This window comes from Pipistrellus hanaki, assembly GCF_964339955.1.
Source record: "Pipistrellus hanaki genome assembly, chromosome: 14".
Taxonomy (NCBI): domain Eukaryota; kingdom Metazoa; phylum Chordata; class Mammalia; order Chiroptera; family Vespertilionidae; genus Pipistrellus; species Pipistrellus hanaki.
The window spans coordinates 49,520,260-49,537,165 of record NC_140516.1 but is presented as its reverse complement, the minus strand read 5'-3'; the positions used below and the strand labels follow the sequence as shown (position 1 = coordinate 49,537,165).

At 47.1% G+C, this 16,906-nt stretch overlaps 1 protein-coding gene across 1 annotated transcript; it reads left to right on the top strand.

Moving 5' to 3' along the window:
* Positions 1 to 7,292: 7,292 nt before the first annotated feature.
* PRDX3 (peroxiredoxin 3) lies at positions 7,293 to 15,939 on the top strand. Its single transcript, XM_084904612.1, has 7 exons — positions 7,293 to 7,385; positions 8,959 to 9,094; positions 10,828 to 10,969; positions 11,972 to 12,107; positions 12,813 to 12,916; positions 14,416 to 14,581; positions 15,107 to 15,939. The coding sequence occupies exons 1-7, from the start codon at positions 7,350 to 7,352 to the stop codon at positions 15,158 to 15,160; spliced, it is 774 nt and encodes a 257-aa protein (XP_084760738.1). The 5' UTR covers positions 7,293 to 7,349; the 3' UTR covers positions 15,161 to 15,939.
* Positions 15,940 to 16,906: the final 967 nt, after the last annotated feature.

Here is a 16,906-nt window from a genome sequence, read left to right as displayed (position 1 = left end):
GGAGCTGGAGTTTTCATTTCTTCCCTTGCCTCACGGCTTTCTAATCACCCAGAAACAGTTGGAGACCGTGTTTTCATTCTCCCGCTCACTCCCTCATTCTTCAAAGTCTACCTCTGCGCCAAGCACAGGAGGGACTAACAAGGTGATTTCCCAGAAGAGGAAGGAAGGCAAACTGGGAAGCAACCCCTGAGGTGGAATAAGGGCCGTTGTGGACAAATATACAGAGGGCTGGGAAACGGAGAGAGAAGTGATTCCAGGCACCTGGGACGATTCCAAGGCGGAGAAATGAGAACGGAAAGCGGGGTTGGAGTTGTGAGGTGTCTAGTTGCTTTCCTGAGAAGACCCTCAGTGGTTACCAAATTGAACATTAAAATGTTTGCTATGCCACCCAGCCGGCATGGCTCAGTGGTTGAGCATCGACCTGTGAATCAGGAGGTCACGGTTCTATTCCCCATCAGGGCACATGCCGGGGTGCAGGCTTGATTCCCCAGTGGAGGGTGTTCTATCTCTCTCTTCCCTTTCTCTCTGAAATCAATATATATATATATATATATATATATATATACACACACACACACACACACACACACATATACATACACACACATATACATATACACACACACGCGCATATATATATATATATATATATGTGTGTGTGTGTGTGTGTGTGTGTGTATATATATAATTTTGGCTATGCGGTAGACCATCTATCACTTTTCTGTTAATATTTTTCTTTCAAGTCAAGTTGTTTTAAAACTTTTAATTCACCCTAGCCCATTACATTTGTGAAGTGTGAGGAGGAATAGAGTATCACACTTCAGAAAATACTGACTTCCAAGCAATGGGGCCTGGGCAGCCTTTGGTTCAGGAGGAACTAGCTGATGACACATCTGTCCGGAGGCTTCACCCTGGTGTTGCCAAATGGCTATGACCTAGGGCCATGGTCGGCAAACCGTGGCTTGCGAGCCACATGTGGCTCTTTGGCCCCTTGAATGTGGCTCTTCCACAAAATACCACAGCCTGGGCGAGCCTATTTTGAAGAAGTGGCGTTAGAAGAAGTTTAAGTTCAAAAAATTTGGCTCTCAAAAGAAATGTCAATCGTTGTGTTGTTGATAGTTGGCTCTGTTGACTAATGAGTTTGCCGACCACCGACGTATGGCCATCTAAACACCCAGCTTGATAACAAGACTTTCCAGGTTCATCCTCTGAGCTCTGAACTGCAAGTTCAGAAAGGAGATTCCTGGTGAAATGCACTTGTCTGCTGATGGTCTCAACCACGTGTGGTCTCTGTGAGAACACAGGCCTCCTCCCCTGGTGCCAGGTTCAGTTGGCAGAGTCCCCACAGCAGACTGACTTGGGCACTGATTGCTAAAAAGTTGTTGCCTCCATTGTATTTAGAGGAGATCTGTGGCCCAAGGTCAACTGCAAATTGGTTGGTAAGGATATTTATTTAGGTAAACCTTTGCCTTCCCTACTCAAAGGCCTGAACATACTAAGTGCCTTACATGCAGTGAGTATTTGGCAATATTTGCTGACTTGGAGCAAATATGGCATCACTCAACCCCACTTATGCCTCTGGGATACTAGTTAACATTCAAAATTCCCACCGCTCTGCCAGATCAGAGATAACCAGGGATCAGAGTAAACATCACAGAGAGCCATGGGCAATCTCTCAGGGCCTACAACTTCAGCTGTCTGACTGTACCTCCATCTGTCTGACTGTACCTCCATCTTCAAAGGCAGCTGAGTCCTGTGATCAGCCTTCTCGTTAAACTGATCAGCTGAAACACGTTTGGCTCAGTGGATAGAGCGTCGGCCTGCAGACTGAGGGGTCCAGAGTTCGATTCCAGTCAAGGGCATGCACCTTGGTTGTGGGCACATCCCCAGAAGGGGGTGTGCAAGAGGCAGCTGATCGATGATTCTCTCTCATTGATGTTTCTAACTCTCTATCCCTCTCTCTTCCTCTCTGTAAAAAAATCAATAAAATATATTTTTTAAAAACTGATCATACAACTTTAAAAGAAACTAAGCAGACCAAGTTCAACTCACTTTTCAGAGTAAGTGAAACAAAATATCTGCCCTGAAAATGGTGCAGTGCTGAGCAATCAGGTAGATTTAGATGGAGGGGAAAAATGTTAAAATTGGTAAGTAAAAAACACAGCAAAAGTATAAAAACTAATTCAGAGTGGGAAAAGGAAAAACAGGCTCTTCTCACATACTCCACTGAAAAGTCAATGATTTTCCGTTGATATGGATAAGCAAAAATTCCAAACCATCACTATGGTCTTTTGTTGTTGTTGCTTTAACTTGAGAGAGAGGAAAAAAAGGAAGAGGGGGAAAACTGATTTGCTGTTCCACTAATTTTTGCATTTATTGGTTGTTTCTTGTGTGTATGTGCCCTGACCAGGGATCAAGCACACAACCGTAGTATATCGGGAAGATGCTCTAGTCTAACCAACTGAACTACCCAGCCAGGGCCACTTATAATCTTTTTTATCACCAGCATCTACCAGGTGACCAAAGCCAGGTTTATTTGTTTAAGCTTGGTAGCCTACAATTGAAATTGGTTACAGTCTTGACAACCAAGATAGAATTGCTTCTTTAAAAGGAGGAGGTGCCGAAACCGGTTTGGCTCAATGGATAGAGCGTCGGCTTGGGGACTGAAGGGACCCGGGTTCAATTCCAGTCAAGGGCATGTGCCTTGGTTGCGGGCATATCCCCAGTGGGGGGTGTGCAAGAGGCAGCTGATCGATGACTCTCTCTCATCCATGTTTCTAGTTCTCTATCTCCCTTCCTCTCTGTACAAAAACAATAAAATATATTTTAAAAAAATAAAAGGAGGAGGTAAGATAAACAATGTGCTGTAGCAGGTTTGGCTCAGTGGATACAGTGCCAGCCCAGGGTCTGAAGGGTCCCAGGTTCAATTCTGGTCAAGGGCACATGCCCGGGTTGTGGGCTCGATCCCCAGTGGGCAGCCCATCAATGATTTTCTCTCATCATTGATGTTTCCATCTCTCCCTCTTTCTCTCCCTTCCTCTCTGAAATCAATAAGAATGTATTTTTTAAAAAAAATAAAATAAAATAAATTTAATGCAATGTAAAAAAGCCCTTAAAACTAGATAACTCACAGGTGACTTGGGCTCCAACGGTTTTACCTTAATGCTGCAATAACCTAAACTTTCCTTTTCCAGAGACTCTGGGCTTAATTATCTTTGAGATCTCAGTACAAAGTTTTTGCTTTTCTAAGAAAGGCCATTGTAGGTACGTGAATATTTAATTGACTGAATAAAAGGGCATACTTGTTCCCTTCTTGAAATCTCAGCTAACTAGCCAGTTATATGCTAAATAGAATTTAACAAAGACTCGAGAGTTTTTAAAAATGTAATGCGTGGGCCCAGCTGGTGTGACTCAGTGGATCGAGCGTTTTCCCATGCACCACGAGCTCTCTGGTTCACTCACTGGTCAGGGCACATGCCCAGTAGGGCTCATGCAAGAGGCAGCCAATCAATCAATTGATGTGCTGTCTTCTCATCGATGTTTCAATCTCTCTCTCCCTTTTTCTTCCTCTCTAAAAATCAATAAAAACATATTTTTTAAAATGTAATGTTTTGTGCAGATTGCTCTTTGACAATTACATAAAATAGAACCTGGTATCTAATTTGTCCAATTGATTTGGAGCAGCCTATTTTCCTCCTGGAGAAGCAAAGGTGTGGGTTACCACGCTATAGAAATAAGTTTTGTGCAAGAACACTCATTCCCTGTGGCTGTCAAAGTCTCCTCCGTAGAGAGAGGATGCCATCTAGCACAGACGATGGGGAGCTGCAGCCAGCCCTGAAGGACAAAATAAATGCCAGGCTCCTCCTTCTGTGGTCTACAAGTGAGTCCATGAGTGCTGGGCCAGTGCATTTACAATGCAGTCCCCACAGGCTACCAAGGCGATTCTGCTTGTGAAGTGGTTTTTGGGCAAAACATGACCTGAACAACACAACCTCTCACCCCACCTCTACTCAGCCTCTCGGCCTCCGGCCCCCTGCATCCATCAACTTGGGAGAGCACCACCTAGAGCAAGCTTTGACCTTGCCTTTCTGCTCCATCCCAGCCTTCCTCCTCCACCCCACCTCCACCCCTGGTGTTTCCCAGGAAGAGAGGCATCCCCAGCCATCAGCCTTTCCTTCCCGAAGGGAGACATCCCTTCCAAGTATTTTTTTTTAATGTATTTTATTATTTTTTTACAGAGAGGAAGAGAGATGGATAGAGAGCTAGAAACATTGATGAGAGAGAATCTGGGGATGTGCCCGCAACCAAGGTACATGCCCTTGTCCGGATTTGAACCCGGGACCTTTGGGTCTGCAGGCCAACACTCTATCCATTGAGCCAAACTGGTTTCGGCGCTTTTGAGTATTTTGCAGCCCAGTTTAACCCCTCTTTATCCCCAATGTCTCCATCTCCAGGTAGGAATTTGATTTCGAATAACTAAAAGCCTCTCGAGGTGTTTTCCTAAGATCAAAGAGCCCTCTTCCCCTTCAGATGAATTTTCCCTCCACCCTTAGCACAACAATAACAACAACACTGCTGGCCTAAACAGTTCCTGACTCCTTCTCACCGACACTTCAGAAAAGTCAGTGCCAGGTCACAAAGCATGTACCATACACACCAAACCTTACCGTCTGCAACGCATCTGCATGGGCTCCGTCTCGCTGCCCTGCCAGGGCTCCCTCAGTGAGGGGCCTCAGGTCATGTGCCCGGAGAAGCTGCTTTTCACGTCCCCGTGCTGTTTGCTTTCTGCCCTGGAAAGAGGAAGGACTCAGCAAAACCCAGAGTGATGTTGCCATCTCTAATTGTAGCCCTAGCTCCCAGAATGTTAGCCTGCGGTCGCAAGGAGGTATTTTCCTAATCATCATAAAAAGCAGCGATGGCTTTTTATCTGTCTTTCCCTCCACGAGGCCCAGAAATCCTCCTGAACTCAAGAGGAGAATTTCAGTGACTTTCTACTCTTCTGGCAATGAGGACAAGGTCCGTTTGTCTTTCTCCTCTAGGGAAACCGTTTGTGTCCTTGCTGTGACAGCTAGAGAAAGCGGAATAGGAAGATGGTGTTTTTTTCCAGAATAAGTGTGGAAAGAGCATTTGGCTACCACGTCAGCACTGTTTACTCACTCAGCAAACTATTTCTGAGCAGTCCATAAGAGCTAGGCCCTAGCCTAGCCACCAGGGCCACAGAGATGAGTAAGACATGACTTCTACCCTCAAGAAGTTTGCAGTATGGTTAAGACCCAGACACAGCACAATAAAATTCCCATGTGATATGACAAGAGCGATGAGGATGAGAAAGATGTGTCTGGTGCCTTCTGGGCACCTGGGAGGGTTCTCTAACCTGCATGGATGGAGAAGGAGGTCAGGTACAGCTGGGCAGAACAGAACTGATACTGGTGACAAAATACCAGTCACAGTTACCTTTCTTGGAATGCACAAATGGAGGGCTCTGCCTGTCCATCCGGAAGCTTTGGCTGTAGCCCAGGATTAGCTGAAGGCTACTCATCTTGCAAACCTGAACAGGTCCTTGGAAGACTCCTATATGAAATTCCTTCTGGGCCTCTCGGCCCGAGGTGCTAGGGTATGTCACTCCCCTCAGGGCAAAGGAGATCAACCTTTCGACAGAGATCAGCGACCAGGAAGCCAACGTGTCCACTGGACAGTCCCTCTAATGTCCCGGAGCCAATGAATCCGGTGCGCCTGGACGAAAGCTCTTTAGCCGCAGACAACGGTCTCAGCATCCTGTTTGGAAAAGAAGCAACAAGCAATGAGACTTCCTCTCGAGCGGCCTAGCGACCTGGGAATTGGGCTGCTGTGTTGGGCCCCTGATTGGTGAGAGAGAAACAGGAATGCTGTGTTGAGCGTGCCTAACCTGCCCATGTGAAGACTGACTGTGGGATGATTGCGATTTATGGAGATAAAAACTACCAAATGGGCCTGGTGTGCTCAGTGGTTAGAGCATTGGCCTCCTCACCAGTGTTCATGGTTCGATTTGATTCCCAGTCAAGGGAACATACCTGGGTTGCAAGTTCAATCTCCACCCCTGGTCGGGGCATGTGCGGGAAGCAACCATTCAATCTCTCTCTCTCTCTCTCTCTCTCTCTCTATCTCTCTCTCTCTCTCTCTCTCTAAATCTTTCACCACTAATGATTTCAGGTAGATGCCATGATTATTCCCATTTTACTGTCTGATGTGGAAACTGAGGAATGGAAAAGTTAAGCAACTGGTCTAGGAATGATGCTCAAGTCACCTGCAAAACTGGAAGTGACAGACCAGGAATGTGACCCCAGGTCCTGGTGGCTCCAGAGCTCTGCCATTAACCATTAAAGCAGTGTTTTCTCAGCCCAGGGTGACTTTGTCCCCCAGGGGACATTTGGCAATGTCTGGAGGCATTTCTGCTTGTCACATCCAAGTAGGAAGACAGGAGCAGACAGAACCTAAGCAAAACACACACACACACACACACACACACACGCACGAGAGAATAGAGGGGCAACACCAGGCGAGTCCCCAAGATGACGACCCTCAATTGCAGAGGCAGAACCGGAAGTAATATGCAGGTGATATGCAGACTCAACAAACTAAGTTGGTAATGCACTGACTGGTGTTTGGAAAATGCCCATGTAGTGCCTTCATCTGGTCTCCTTTACCGCAAGGCCCCTGTGAGGTTTCTATCTGTTTAATGAGTTTGCTCTGGAGTACCATGCTTACCACAGAGGACTTAAGTCTTCCTAATCGACAGGAACCAAAATTTAAACTTGTCCCAATTCTCCCAATTTTGGGAAGAGAGACCAAAATGGAGGCCCACACACCAACCCCAAAGGTTTTCAGGACCCGAAAACCTCGACGTGTCTTACCCACTTAGCTTATTAACAGACTACAACTGCACTGAAATTAACTCCACGTGCAGAAGCCAAAACAGGAAACAGATCTTTTTGAAGAACAGGTGTAAACAGTAACAACAAGTCAGCAGCTACTGTAAAAATAAATATCCAGCTCCCCACCTGAATTTGTCCTTTTTAGGTTGGGGCGACCATCAGAGACAAAGTATCGCTTTCAGAAAAGTATTCAGCCTCAGAAAAGCGCTAACAGGAATTTACCCCCAACCTTAGGGGCTGCGGACCCCCCTCCCCCCAGGGACCTTTAGACGCGGAGCATCCAGAAAGGAGGCGAGGCTGTGGCTCCGCGCGGCCCGCCTCCGCTCCAGCTCAGGCCCCGCCCCCGCGCACGAGGCCCCGCCCCTTCCGGCCGCGGGCCCCGCAGGCCCCGCCCCCTCTGCATCTGGGCGCTGCCCGCCGCTCCCGCGTGCACTGAAGATGGCGGTCGCAGCGGGAAGGTTGCTCCGGGCCACGGTGAGTGCCTGCCAGCTGGAAGCAAGTGCGGAGACGCCGTGGTGGCTCCGGGAACGTGCTTCCCGGACAAAACCCCGCTCCCTCGCGGCCTGGGGGGTTCCGCTCTTGGAGGGTGTCCGCGGGTAACGGGCGCAGAGGCCTCCGCTAGGCGAGGCTCCCTGCGCCTGCGCAGAACCGCCCTGCCCCCCCCTCCCCCCTGTTGGTCCCCTCCCCTAATTCCTCCTGGCTCGGAATCGCCGCCCGTCCCCTGCCCCGAGCACAGGGTCCTGGGCCTGGAGGAGGTGACCTGCCCCGGGTCCCGGTTCTGTAATAGACGCTATGACCTTGGAAAGGGACCTCGCCTTCCCAAATCTCAGTGCACTTTTCTTACCTTAAGATGGGAAGGATGGTGCCTACCTCGGGGAATGGCAGTGAGCATCCGCCAACTGCTGGATGGAAGCCCACGTGCTAAAGTGACCCAGGTGCTGACATGCAGAAGGCACGCCTCTCCCGCTCCCCGGGCCTGCCCCTTTCGCCTTTGTCCTGGCCAGAAAGGCTAGAACCTTCTTGCTACCCACCTTCCCCTTACTCATGGCGGGGTTCCCTGCAGTGTCTTGTCTCTGAGCCACGCTGGACAGTTAGACTGAGCAAACAGTTTCCCTTGAGCCCCATCCAAATTCTCCTGCAGGCTGAACTTTGCTCCACTTGTTTGCTTGTCCGTGGGGCGCTGGAAAGGCCTTGTCTTTTCTAAGGAAAGCCTTGACTCGGGAGATAGTCGCCCCGTATTATTCTGGCAAAGTGGTTTAAATGCATGGGGCCTTGCCAAGTCCCCTTGTTGTTTTAAAATATTTTTTTTTAATGATTTCAGAGAGGAAGGGATAGGGGAGAGAGATAGGAACACCAATGATGAGAGAGAATCGTGGATTCTCCGGCTGCCTCCCCTTGCAGGCCTCCAACCAGGGATGAGCTCACAACCCAGGCATGTGCCCTTGACCGGAATTGAACCCAGGACCCTTGAGTCTGCAGGCCAACACTCTATCCACTGAGCCAAACCGGCCAGGGCTCCTCTTGGTTTTTGAAGCCCATGTGTTGCTTTTAAGAGCATGGAGTCTTTATGGACTTAGAATTCCCTTTTCCTTGCAGTCTTTTTAACAATGTATATATTTAAATAAAAAGTATGTGTTTAAGAAGTACAACATGAAGATTTGATATCGTATACTCAAGTGATTGCTGCAGTCAAAGTAACATCTCTCCTCCCAGTTATGTTTGTGTGTGTGTGAGATGGGTGCTCTCTGGGCATATTCCCAGGGTTCAGTGCTATATTCAGTGTAATCATGCTGTACAGTAGCTCCCCAGACTTCATCTTGCATACCTGCAACTTTGTATCCTTGGACCAACATCCGGGCAGTCTTGAAGGAGAAGGAAACGGAAGAAATGTTAAGAACATGGAGATGCAATCCATGCAGTTAGAGTTTGGGGTTTGGGATTTGGTTCCTGGAAACAAGGACAGCTGAGGCTTACGGGCTTTCCGCAGGGCCGGCCTTGAGCCACCGTTCTGGGACCGCTTCCTAACATGACGTGTTTCTCTCTCCAGGTTGCCCGACACGTGAGTGCCATTCCTTGGGGCATCTCTGCCTCTGCAACCCTCAGGCCTGCTGCTTCTCGAAGAACATGCCTGACAAATGTGTTGTGGCCTGCTTCCAGTCAAGCAGCATCCGCCTTCAGCACCAGTAAGTGTTAGTGCCTTGTTTTGACCCAGGTAATGGGAACATGAGTCCTCATCTCTGGCCAGGGCCTCTGAACCCAGCTCTATGTTAGACTCCCCTGGGGAGCTTTTATTTATTTTTTAAGTACATTTTCATTGATTTCATAGAGGAAGGGGGAGAGAGAGATGGAAACATCAACGAAGAGAGAGAATCACCTATCGGCTGCCTCCTGCACACCCCCCACTGGGGACCGAGCCCGCAACCCCCGCACATTCCCTTGATTGGAATAGAACCTGGGACCCTTCAGTCCACAGGCTGACACTCTGTCCACTAAACCAAACCGGCCAGGGTTCACCTGGGGAGCTTTTAAAAACGTATCTTGCCCTAGTCCCACCCCAGTTAAGTTCATCTCTGGAGTGAGATCAGAACATCAGTATATTTTTTAAAAAATCTCACCAGGTGATTCTAACGTGCAGCCAGAGTTGAAAATCACAGGAAAACTGCCCTTGCGTCTCACTTCCTTGTTGCTTAGCAGAGGTTTTAGTCCTGTGTTGGGAACAGGGTGGGGAGAGATGACTCAGATGCCCTCTGTGGCATGAAGGGGTGTCAGGTAAGTGGGGTTGGCAGACAGCATGTTGGGAATTAGGCTTCTGGACTCAAACCTGTGTGCTGGCTGCAGTGTGTCGGGTTAGACCACGGGCCCCTCCATGATCTGGGGGAAGCATATCTATTTGAGATTTACACTCCATTTTCTAGACTGGGCTTTGCTGAGATCAGCCTCAGATAACGAGTGGTATTTGAAAATGGGTCCTTTAAATTTCTCTCACCTTTTATAACGCTTATAATGGTTTGGGGGATATACTTCAGCAAAGCTTTTGTGAACAGATGAAATGTTTTACAATGTTATCACCTTGGAGCATTAACAGTTTCCTAGTGGTGATTTGATGCCACGGAATGACAACTTTCCTTGTTACCGGTCCCAGGCGCCCACTCCCAGCAGCTCCTGCTGTTTCTGAGGCCCGGGCGTTGGCACGGGACCTCTTTTGTCCCTTGCCTCCCAGATACAAGCATGTCCTCCAGCGCTGCCACATCTCTGGATTTCTTTCCTTTTTCCCTGGTCCCTGCCACACCCTTCCCCGGCATACTTCTCACTCCGATAACTGCAATCTCCTAACATCAGCCTCCCCTCCTCGTGCTCCCCTTACCTTCCCCTACCAGAGCCTTCTTCCTAAGAACAGCCAGCCAGCCCCTCTTCCAGCCCCAGGGCCTCCTTTATCTCTTCTTCCAAGAACAGACTCCTCGGCCTGATACTTGAGGGCCCTCACAGCACGGCCATCAGCCATTCTTGCTTTATCTGCTCTTCTCCCACGCACACCTGCTCCGTCTGTTCTGATCGCACTGGGCCACGGGCTAGTCCCCACGTTTACCCTCTTCCTCCCTCCATGCCATTTGCCCTGTCCCATCTGCACTTGGCAGGATCCGAACCATATTTAGGATCCATATCCAGTTCCATGTCTTCCTTAATTCTCTCTGAATCCATCCCTGCCATCTTTTTAGTTTCCACAGCACTTGCCATTGAATTTGTGTACAATCTACAACTATGGGAGGAAAAAAAGAAATTTGCCAAGATGTACAGTTGAACTGATTCTTTTCATTAATTTGTGCCGCCCAGTAATTACTGTGCGAGATTTAAATACAATCAGTCGGGTGCTTGTTTTAGCAAACGACGAACTCAGGGTGCCTGTGGGTCTTTTCAGGTTCCTCCCGCCATGCTCCTGCCGTCACCCAGCATGCACCCTATTTTAAGGGCACAGCCGTTGTCCACGGAGAGTTCAAAGAACTAAGCCTTGATGACTTTAAGGGGAAATATTTGGTGCTCTTCTTCTACCCTCTGGATTTGTAAGTGTCGTTTCTATGATGCTTTTATGTCCTTGTGAGCGCAAGCAAAGATCCCTGCACACTGTCATTGCCTGTGTCTAGTTAGGCTTCTTCTCAGAGGAAGGATTCTTTCTGAGTTTTTATTACTGGTGGCCTTGTTGATACAGCTTGTATCTGTAGCTACTTTACAAGTAACAAAGTTAGAGGATGGGGTGGCCTTCTTTTTAGAGTGGCAGGGTTTTACAGTAAGACCATACTCTTACTGAAGACTCTGGAATGGTGGTTCCTGCAAGCCAGTCTGTGGAGAAGTTTGCACTGGTCTAGAGGAAAATGAGGAAAGTAAAGATGATAAAATGAGGTGGTTTTTTTTCTTTAAATATGTTTTTGTTGATTTTTAGAGAGAGAGGAAGGGAGAGGGATAGAGATAGAAACATCAATGAGAGAGAAACATCATTGATCAGCTGCCTCTTGCATGCTACCTACTGGGGATCAAACCACAGCTTGCACATGTGCCCTGACTGGGATCTAATGGTGACCTCTTGGTTCCTGGGGTGATGAACCCTACAACTGAACCCCACCAGCCAGGCAAAATGAGTTTTCTTATAAAGCTACTTGATTGATTGATTGATTGATTGATTGATTTGAGAGAGAGAGAGGAGGAAACATTGATTTGTTGTTCATTTATTTATGCATTTATTGGTTGGTTCTTGTATGTGCCTTGACCAAGGATTGAACCTGCAATCTTGATGCATCGAGATAATGCTCTAACCACCTGAGCCACCTGGCCAGGGTAAAGTTGCTTTATTTAAATAAAATCGTTCTTTATTTTTAGACTGTCCTCCCACCTCCACCCCCACCCCATTTCTGGATATGATTCTTAACTAGAAAGGAGAGTCCAGTAAGGATGTTAGCCATTTTACCTTTTTCATCTTTAGGAAATCAGACGAGTTTTCGGAGTACTTATTGTTAGGATTTTGAATCCTCTCAAATTCTCTGATGAGAGACTCTGCCCTTTTTCTCCAGCACCTTCGTGTGTCCCACAGAGATCATCGCTTTCAGCGACAAAGCCAACGAGTTTCACGATGTGAACTGTGAGGTCGTCGCCGTTTCCGTGGACTCCCACTTCACCCACCTCGCCTGGATCAACACCCCGAGGAAGGTACAGGCATCCTTCGCCCCCTGTGCTCTCTGATCTCAGCTCCTGAGGAGACTAGCCTGGAAGCTGTTAAAGCAGGAGCAGTCTGAAGTGGCTGTTTGCAGGAACTCGCCTGCTGGCAGCTTCTGTTCAGCTGTGTCTTCCGTGGCATTGCTTCGCATGCATCTTTACTCCCCGCTACGTTCTGTCTTCCAAGAGCAAACCGCAAGCCGCAACGGGAGCAGGCTCAGCAGGGCGGGGAACAGCTGGGCCGGGGTCGGTTGCTTCCCCTCCCACCAGTGCCCTGTCCATCCCATGTACCCTGCATGGCTTGTGAGGTGGTGGTTATGTTTCTATGTATCTCTCTCTCTTTCTTTCTCAAATCAATATTTAGAGGGGGGGAGCGGGAGAGAAATAATTAGGAAAAGAAAGGGCTAGTATTAGCTGGGTTTACATCCTGCCTCTGTCCCTTCCTACCTGTGACCTGGAGCAAGTGACTTACCGTCTGCGCTGCAGCTGGCTCCCCTGTAAATGGTGGTGGTCGGAGTATCTGCTCCAGGATAGTTGGCTAGAGGGAGTGAGCTATGGAGCTGAGAGCAGTGTTGGGCCCGTTGTTGGTGCTCAGTGACTGCTGCCTGTTGCCATGATTGTCGGCGCCGCACCTCGTGCACCTGGCCAAGGATGTGTGAGAGCACAGATGAGAACCAGCCCTGTTTGCATTTCTATTAGAATGGCGGTTTGGGCCACATGAACATCCCACTGTTGTCAGATTTGACTAAGCAGATTGCCCGAGACTACGGTGTGCTGTTAGAAGGTCCTGGTCTTGCGCTAAGGTAAGATCCAGTTCCTTATGAATTTAACATTGTTTTTCATGTTTAGCATCATCCCACTTCTTAGGGAATTTATAGAGACCTTGGTAAAGCGTTTGGAAAACCAAAAATCTTTAATTTTAGCTTTTTGCTAAGCACCGATGAATGCCTTGTTCGAGGGTTGGCAATCTTTCAGAAATAGCCCAGACATGTTTGTCATTGTCCCCCCCCCTTCCTCTTCACCCCTCCCCAGCACCGCCCTGTGTGTCTTTCTAAACAAGGATCTCGTGGCTTGATGTTCATACTGCTCCACTGTTTCTGAGGGCCGCTCTCATGGGGGGCACATTCCTGGCATCTTTGGGGGAGGGGAACTGGCAGGGTAGAAGTCAGTACCCTGGAATGGGTAAGATGTCAAAAAGCTTTGGAATAAAAAACAGCTAGAGTGTGTGTGTGTGTGTGTGTGTGTCCCCGAGTCCGAGTGTCGTGTGTCCGTCCGTCCATCCAAGCTCAGCTCCTAAATAGCTGTGCAACTTAGGGCAAGTTATGTCACGTCCTTGAGTCCCAGTATTTCCGTAGCTCAAATGAGAATGTACCTCCCATGTTGGTTGTGAAAACTAAGCAAGATGAGGCAGCTACAGTTCTCAGCACAGGTCCTGGCAGCTGTATGACCCCTGTCTCAGTGCCATTTCTGCTTTTGTGGATTCTGTGGTTAGGCCTTTTTTCCTTTAAGTGTGAATGCTTTCTGCCTTTGAGTCCCACATTCAAGCTCCGCCTTTCTGGAAGAGATAGAGAACAGAACATACTTTAGAACTGGCATCTTGATGGCCGCTGAGTGAAGGAGGGGTTGGTAGAATTTTACCTCCAGAAAGCAGTTGTATGGGGGGGTTAAATGATGATGGAAGGACACTTGGAGTGGTGAACACACAGTACAATATGTGGATGATGTATTATAGAATTGAATACCTGACACCTGTATAATTTTATTAACCAGTGCCACCCCAATAAAAAAGAAGAAAAAACTATTCTAAAATAAAATATATGTTAAGTTTCAAGTAGGTTTTTCCTTTAGATTTTTGCTCTGCATAGACGTAATTCTTTCTGCAAAGATTTTCCCACGGGATTTTCCCCCCATGTACCCAAGAATTTACTCACTTTATAAGTATTTACTGAATATAGATAAAACACATCTGTATCCCTTCCCATTTGCTTATGGTTTCTTGCCAAGAGTTGATACAGCCGCCCAAAGAATGCTCGCTAAGTCACTGATAAGGAAAGAAGTCTCTGCTCTGTGTGACTTTTAGATCCTGCGTGACATTTAGGTCCCATTTGTGAACTTGACCGTACTGCCTGTTTTCCATGGCGGCCTGGTCCAGTCCTGCCTAACACTGAAAACTTCGTTTTAAGCATGTGATAGCACTTAATGAGTGCTTTTATAAGGGGAATTAAAGCCAGGAGGGGGTAGAAGTTAGATTCTCTCTCCCTCTGGGACTGTGGATGCACTAATGAGGACAGTTCTGGTGCAGAGGCCTCTTCATCATTGACCCCAATGGAGTCATCAAGCATTTGAGTGTCAATGACCTCCCGGTGGGCCGAAGCGTGGATGAGACCCTTCGCCTGGTGAAAGCATTCCAGTTTGTGGAAGTCCATGGAGAAGTCTGCCCAGCAAACTGGACCCCGGATTCCCCTACGGTAGGTTTCCTTTTCAAAAGCCCTGGGACCCCAACAGGGGATCCCAGGTACTCACTGCCTCAAGGGCTGATGGCCTGGAATGTCCATAAAAGGAGCCCACACTCGGAGCAAGGCCACTGATGATGCGCAAATGGATGAAGCTGCTGAGAGGGGGGACCAGTGGTTAGGGAAGCCGTTAATGTAACTTTCACCCATGTGTTTTAAAGGAAACAGTTCAGCTTTGGAAAAGGTAAAGAATTTTAGGCTAGCCTGGCCGATATGGCTCAGTGGTTGAGCATCAACCTATGAACCAGGAGATCATGGTTAGATTTCTGAGTTGCCTGCTTAACTCCCAGTAGGGGGTGTGCAGGAGGCAGCCAATCAACGATTCCCTCTCATTGATATTTCTCTTTCCCTCTCCCTTCCTCTTTGAATCAGTATAAATATTTTTTTAATTAAAAAAAAACAAACTAAAAATTGAGAATTTTCAACTCACTTTTGAAACTACTATCTTAAAGTCAGCTAATTAAATGTTTGTCTTTTCAGATCAAGCCGCATCCAACAGCTTCCAAAGAATACTTTGAGAAGGTTAACCAGTAGATCATCTCACGTACACCTGCAGCTTCTCAAAAGAACCACAGTTGGAGCTCATTTTTAGCATTTCAAAGATGATTATGTGTAGAAAGCAAAAATCAATTATGTTTGCATTCATAAATAATACTCTAGATGTTTTGTATTGTAACATTGTCTAAGGCTTTTTAAACATGGTTGGGTACTAACTTTAGTCCTTTATTGGTAACTTCTTGATGGCTAGCTAGTTTATAGACTGCCTAGTTCACCTGTTTCTTTGATCATGTCTTCAATTGGAAACTCTTCTTAGCTTTACCTGACCCTCTGTGTACACCTGTGTAGGACAAGTAAGCGAAAGCCTCTGATCAAGAGTCCTGAAATTTCCTTTCTGAATTTCTTTGTATTAAACAGGGTGTTTTTGTGTGTGTGTGCTTTTTTTTTTTTTTAAGATTATAGCTTTAAGTTTTAGTACTAGCAGTCTACTTTAACTCTTCGAGTAGAGATATATTTGATTGAAACAATGTGAATCATGTATTTAAAAAAAACAAAAAACAAAAAAAACAGTGGCAAAGTGACCTAACTGATCATGCATGCTCCTCATCCCTAAGAATTGTAGTTTCAGTAGTTATTTTGTTTGTTTTATTTGTTAGCTGATTTAATGTCTGCATACATTTCTAAATATTGATTGAAGGTAATTATAGAGGATATTTATTTAATCCGGGAATTGCATTTTGAAATCATTACAATTATATTTTCTGAAGCGCTCAATGTAAAGCATATAATAAAAAAAATAAATATATTTTAAAATATTTGCATTTTTAACGTCATTCGGTGTTGGTCCGGCTGTTGTGGGCTCTAAGTGTTCTCCGACTACGCCAGCAGACAATTTACTTCACTCGGGGCCACAGAGAGGAATGAGACCATGGCTCCATGCCCAAGGAGCTCAGTTTATGGGAAAGAGAGAAATGGAAGCATCTGTTCCTTATTTCAATAAGCTCATGAGTGCCTTCCATTTTTGCCAGGTGATTTTTTGGAGGCACAAGAGGGAATAAAAAAAGACAAGCCTTTTCCTTCATGCACCTCCACTCTAGAGGGGAAAATACAACGAACATAAAAACACACAGACTGGAAGGAAACAGTGGCGCGGAGGCTAGAGCAGAGCTGCAGGTGTTATAGGTTGTCTGGGAAGGCCTGGGGAGAGACCGTCTCCGGGTCTGCTTGCTCATCTGTAAAATGAGGGCAGTTGTACCTGTCTTAGGGTTTTGGTGAGGATAAATAACATGCAGAAAGTGAGAGAGTTAGGAAAACAAGAAGGTACTAGGCAGAGGCCCACGGCAAGAGCGTTTTTGTGGGAACGAAGACTGGAAGGGCCCTGTGACCTCAGGAGCAGTGGAGGGAGGGAATGCTCATGAGCCCGGGTGCCTGAGGGGCATGCCAAAGCCTTTGGGTTCTATTTCCAGGTGGGAAATATCAGGAAGGTTTGAGAAGAGTTACATCATCCTGTTCGGAAACGATTACTTGCACCTTTGTTAAGGCTACACTGCTAGAGTCCAAAGAGGGGAGCAGAGAGGTCAGCTGGGCTGGAGTGGTGACACTTGGGGATAGGACCAACAGAATAATAGGGGTGTGCTAAAGACTGTGGTACAATAAATGTATTCCTGGGTCATAAGGAGGGCACTTTACCCAGCTGTGGGCATCAGGGAGGGCTTCCTGGAAGAGGAGGTGACTTGCTGAAGATTATTGAAAGGTAAACCAGATGGGCTGAGCAAAAGGGGC

Bases quoted from the DNA above. Each gene is read 5' to 3' on its own strand.
- PRDX3 (XM_084904612.1), top strand. From the start codon at position 7,350: ATGGCGGTCGCAGCGGGAAGGTTGCTCCGGGCCACG. The intron at 10,970-11,971 runs GTAAGTGTCGTT...CTTTTTCTCCAG, and splicing joins TTCTTCTACCCTCTGGATTT to CACCTTCGTGTGTCCCACAG. The intron at 14,582-15,106 runs GTAGGTTTCCTT...TTGTCTTTTCAG, and splicing joins GGACCCCGGATTCCCCTACG to ATCAAGCCGCATCCAACAGC.